Below are 6,000 nucleotides of genomic sequence, written 5' to 3'. Positions count from 1 at the left end.
CTATTTAGAAGAACTAGAGAAATGGTCAGAGTGGAAGTTCGTGAAAAGGGGCATTGAACAACTAAAGAAAGCGGAAGAAAAGATGAAAAAGATAATAGAGGAAGAAGTGCAGAAAATTAAGGACAGGTGGGCAAAAGATAGAAAAGAACAAGAGAATAGAAAGAAAAAAGAAGAATATGAGAGACTGAACAATAACTGGATAAAAATCCAACAGAAGTTCCGAGCCATGGGTCACCCGGACTGGATACCGGAAAATGAAAAGAAGAAAAAAGGAATTTGGGGAAAGATTAGGGGCTGGATGAGAAGATGGAGGAAATAAAAGAAGAAAGCCAAAGGCCCTTTTCAGGGCCAGCCATATTTCTCGAAAAGAGATAGTCTTTGAATTGCCTACCCCTTTTTAAAAATTTAAAAAAAAAAAATCCCATGTTAAATTCCCCTTGTCCGTAGATTGTCCCACGATTTATTGCCATGTTAAATTCCCCTTGTCCGTAGATTGTCCCACGATTTTTCGCCATGTTAATTCCCCTTGTCCGTAGATTGTCCCACGATTTTTCGCCATGTTAAATTTCCATTGTCCGTAGATTGTCCCAAGGGGTTCTGTAATGCTAATTCCCATTGTCCGTAGAGTATCCCCCTTCACTACTGACGCTTTCCTGCAGGTCACCCGCAATTGCTGACGGAACACAGCGACCTGGATAACATTCGACTATACGAACGACTGATCAAGTACAAAGCCCCCCCCCCCCCCACCCACGAACTTGTACCATCCCGTTTTACCTCACCATTGCCAAGGAAAACTGATGTTTCCCTTGTGCCGTGCTTGTGCCGAAACGTGCAACCAAGACCGACCTTGTCAGCACACTTAGGAAGAACGCGTCTTGACGGGAACGTGGGTCAGCGTGGAATTGCTTAAAGCTCAGGACCTTGGATAGCAGCTGTTAGAAGTGTACGAAATTTACCACTTTCCCAAGACAGAAAAATACCACAAGGGCTACGAGACTCAGAAAGGCATTTTCGCAGACTACTTTGATGCCTTTTTGAAACTGAAACAAGAAGCCAACGGCTAACCTTCCTGGTGCCACACTCCCGAAGACCAAACATAAATTCAAAGAGAAATACTGGGAGCAGGAAGGCATCACTTTAGACCACGTGTAGAAAAACGAAGACAGGCCATCGTTTGCCCAAGTGATGTTAAATTGCTTGTGGGGCAAGATGGCACAACGACCGTATTTACGCAAGACAGAGTATTTGGCAGAACCTTCCCGGTACTTCCAGATGATTCACGACAAAACTAAATACATGAAACACGTTGACGTCGTTCGTGAGGACTTGATCCTGGTTAATTATGAAGAAAACTGGACTTTGTACAAGCCGACGAATTTGGAAATGTCATCAGTGCAGCTTACTTGACAGCCCTATTTTAACCCAACCCCCCCCCCCCCGATTTCGCCACTGAACATGTTTGGCCTACATCTTTAAAACTTAATAGCTGACCACTATATTTTTGCCATATCCTTCATGTTAAAGGTTTTGCGGATGCCCTTGGTATTACCCAATACTTCTAGGGGTTTGCGATATTCATCCTTCCACTAAACGCATTCCTGTAACCTAATACTTCGATGAGTTCGCGACATTCATCCATTTGACCTAATGTCTTCCTATGCCACTTATATTTTCTGCCCAATATCTGTTATTAACATGCAGGATACAGGAAATCTAAGCAGAAGCAGCTCTGGCGTAGGAAATCAAGATAACGGATTTGACGTTTAAACACGTGGGCACATTACATTTAGGCGGATTTTGTATATTCTGTATGTATAAGTTTAAGCGGACTTCCTTGCATGCATTTTTACGTTAACGGCCAAGCTATTTTCATCGTCAGTTATTATTTCATTATGTAAGTATTATTATAATCCTTTGCAGTGGATCGACTAGTTCGTGAAAATTACTGCCTCTTGAACGCTATCCTGTTCACAGCATTTTCTATTGGACTTGTGCCACCCACAACAGTATTTCTGTTTTGATTACAAGCGCAATCAATCTTGTTCATCATAAATTTTGACGTAATATTTAATGCAGATTTATATAACATTAAAATTTAAATTTATTTGCAGAAAATTAACGACATCTCCCTCTTATTGTGGCATAATGACTTCTCCAAAGAGGAAGTCTGTTTGAATCGAAAACGAGGCTATAATAGAAGAAGCATCAATTTGTGACAGTAGAAGTATTTAATTTACGCTTTTCTCATGATTTAGCGACCAGACAAAGATAAAATGGGCTCCCGGCGGTAAGTAAATGATTTTACATTAACTTTTTTATGGTATTAAATTGCTTTATGGAAACTTTAGTAGTTTTCAACAGATGTGGGCACCTGTTGCATTGGTAGACTATGGAAACCAGATAACTCTGAATCAAAGCCAACAATGTCCCAGTCAGGTCGGTCCAGGGTAAAGATACATCAGCCCCAACCTCAGATCAGCTCTGCAATTTGCACATTTATAAAGGACAACTCAGACCAGTTGTTATAGATAAGCGAAACCAATTATTTGTTATCATTGTCAATACGCTGTAAGTGCTGTTATTAATACGAATAGGCATGACACATTAATAGGGTGGATGGGTGTGGTATATCCAGATAACACGTATAGTACGCAATAAATAAAAAGTTACAAATTATTTAACTTAAAAAAAACTGTCATTTAAATGGTCAGAGACAGTCAGTTTTGCAGAAAATATATTTATACTAGCTAAACGAGTCTATTTCATTTTGTATTTTACTCACAATAGATCACGATATTGAGATGGTATTGAGCTAGGTTGCATTGTAATCATCTTATTCCAAGATGTTGCATGAAGATTAAGCAAGATGCAATGAGCATTACATTTTTCATGTCCATTGGGCCTTGCATATAATGTACATGGCAAACATCACGATGTCACATAATCGGGACTACTATAAATGTCTACTTCCGGTCCCTGAACTGACAGTTATATTACACATAAATCTGTAACCCAATGGGTGTCAAATTTTCCATATTAAAAGTACAGCTGTGATCAGCACTAAAAATAGTTAAGATAGTTTTGAAACGTTCCAGAAATATATACTATTAAAGAACTTATTTGCATGCTTACATTTTAGTACTTTTTCTCTCTTCTTTCACCAAATGTTGTTATCTTGATATTAAATCTGAACAAGGTTTATACCTTAAGGTAACATCAGTCTTTCATTTTTAATGATAATGAAAAGTATTTGTCATTAGTTACTTTTCCTAAATAAACCTTATTTGTATGCATAAATGGGATACATATATGTTGAAGTCGCTTCTAAGTATGAGGACTGTTGTAGTTGTTGCGTATGTTTCCGCTAGCGTGTAAGAAGGTACATTCCGTAAAATAAGACTATGATCCATATGAAGGAAAAAGACAAATTTTAACAAAATTACAAATTGATCAGTTAAGATATATGTATACTTTAGAAGATGGTACTTCATATAGTTCTGTTGGATGATATGACTGTCATTAATTGTGAATGTTAAACTAGGTATAGCGCAATATGCTTAGTGACAATGAGTATGAAATGTATAGATGTATCGTTCCATGTGCTTTTTCAGAGTGGCTTTTATGGTGTGTTGAAAAGGCAAAGAGTTGACACTTTTACAATTATTTATGTGCACATTAGTAGCATTTTGTGACAGTTTTCTGTATTTGTGATAAACAGTTATTTATGTTGCTTGGTGTATGACATTTGAACAGGTGGTTAATAGTTTTTATTTTTGCACACTGTAGTCATTTGCTAAGACATGGAATGCTTTAGAAAATCAGATAAAAGGAGGCAGCCTAATGTGCCTGGTCGTCTACAAAAAGGGGAAATATTAGATCAATGTCTTACATTTTGTACATTTCACCTTGAACCCTTTATCAGGATATCAAGAAAGTAGTCAGAGACTTAAACTGAAGATTTGTCAATAAAATTTAGAAAACTAAATTACCATTTGTTATAGAATAGATAGATAGATGCATAGCATATGCTGAAAGAAATGTGAGCAGAGAATATGAAAATATTTTGACTATTCATTTTGAGGATTGTCATATTGTTTAGGACTAAACATGGTGTCATTGTTATTATCATTATTATTATTATTATTATTTTTATTAACAAAATATGTAGAGAATTATGTAATTTTTGTTATCATAAAATACTGCTTATGTCCAATACAGGCTTTCCTACATTTTCTCAGGAACTACTGTCATTGTTGTTCAGGACATAGTAGAATCCATTTTATCTGTAAACAGTATGTGCATAAAAACAACTAGTGTTCAATTTTTCCACAAGTTTTATATAAAATCCACTAATTCTTTATCATAAATGGATTATTAATAAGTATCAGCGCCATGTTGTTTTCACTATGTACGATACAGATTCCATATTGTTGTACAATGAATCAAACTCTGTGTACAAATGTGTATCAAACTTTTTTATTGTAAGACCACAAATAAAGTATGCTTCCTATTGAACTGGTTTTAAAATTACAGTAGGTTGGTATTTTTTTAGCATTATATATATTATAATGTTTAGTATATATTATGTACTTAGCACTTACATTACTTCGCTAAACCAGCTCAATTAGATGCACAAAACAATTTTGGGATTTGTTTTGGATTTTTTTTAAACCCTGGAGGGAAAAAGTGCTAGGGTCAGCAACCAAAAACATGGCCAGTCGGCTGACTGGAAACACTTGTGTTTTTCTGGCCAAAGTTATTATTTTCATACACTTACTGCTGAATGTTGCAGGATACATAACTGAAAGAAATGAGACATCACTATTACCATAATTTAAAGCCATTTCATTACAGTCGTGTAATTGCTGCTGATCATAGATCCAATATGACTGATGTTTTGACTGTCTTAAAAATTATGTTTCCCCTGAATGGATGGTCATTACGACAGGGGGCTTTCCCCAGTGGATTCTTTTGGTACCTAGTTGGTCCTAAGTGGAAATGGTTGTAGTTGTACATATGAAATGGCTGCCACAAGGACTGTTTTAAAATCCTTTTCACAGATCCTTCAGAATAGAGTTTTCTAATGTCTACTTTGTTCTAAATGAAAATGTTGCCAAGCTGACATCCATTATGTGTACCACTTATTTGAATATCTTTCTACCTCTGAAGAATGTTGGAGATGGTTTCAACACTTGGCAATCAAAAGGAATAAGTGGTCTTATCTTTAATTCATGGAAATTCTTTTTTTTTTTGCCAGTCAAGTGAAATTCCCTTTGAGGTACTGTAGTTGTTTTTAATTGTTCTGACTTCCAGGCAATTGATTGTTCTGCCCTTGGGTTGGCACATCAGCACAGTAAGTTTAGGTATTCCAGAAGTCATACAAAATCAAAATAAAGTATAAGAAAAATAGTTGTTACATCCTTGAAATACAAAATCAGATTCACAACACATACAGCACACTTTAAAAAGGACTGACACCTTCTCAGGTGGAACATAACCATGTAACACATTTGATTTTTAGTGTAGCTTTAACAGTTTTCCAGTCATACTCTTGCAATGTCTGCAGTGTGGCAGTTTACAGTGATATCTAGCACTGGGGCATCATGCTGCAGACATGTAGCATGATGTCCCACCCAGTCATATTATCCTGACACCAGACCGACTAGTCTTAACACAAACCTCTAAATGCTGAGCGCTAAGTGCCAAGGTAATTATTGAATACATCCTTGGAGGAGCTGCTGATGTCATGGGCAGTCACTCATTTAAAGTCTTTTACTTCAGTATAGTAAAAATATAGAAAGATAAAACAATTGTTTTCTATAGCACCAGTAACTGGAATCATGCTATTTAATTTTTATCCTTTATCATTAGAGCCAGACAATCATGTGCTTGATGGTTATTTTGTGAATCATATTTGAATGAATGTTTCTTTTAGTCTATATTTATATTATCTGAAAATAAAGAAGTTTCTTGTTTTATTTAAGAAATAACTCGTTA

The 6,000-nt window shown here is 36.0% G+C and overlaps 1 protein-coding gene across 1 annotated transcript in view; it reads left to right on the top strand.

The window, feature by feature from the left end:
• Positions 1–2,141: 2,141 nt before the first annotated feature.
• LOC149782091 (tyrosine-protein phosphatase non-receptor type 11-like) overlaps positions 2,142–6,000 on the top strand; it is a 134,350-nt gene continuing 130,491 nt past the window's right edge. The window contains exon 1 of the mRNA XM_089933526.1: positions 2,142–2,290. Coding sequence (XP_089789652.1) covers positions 2,277–2,290 — 14 coding nt within the window. The 5' untranslated portion in view covers positions 2,142–2,276. The remainder of the gene's footprint in view (positions 2,291–6,000) is intronic.

This window comes from Sinohyriopsis cumingii, chromosome 15, assembly GCF_028554795.1.
Source record: "Sinohyriopsis cumingii isolate HCF-2022 chromosome 15, ASM2855479v2, whole genome shotgun sequence".
NCBI lineage: Eukaryota > Metazoa > Mollusca > Bivalvia > Unionida > Unionidae > Sinohyriopsis > Sinohyriopsis cumingii.
The sequence above is the reverse complement of the archived record's forward strand: the minus strand, read 5'-3'. Positions and strand labels throughout refer to the sequence as shown.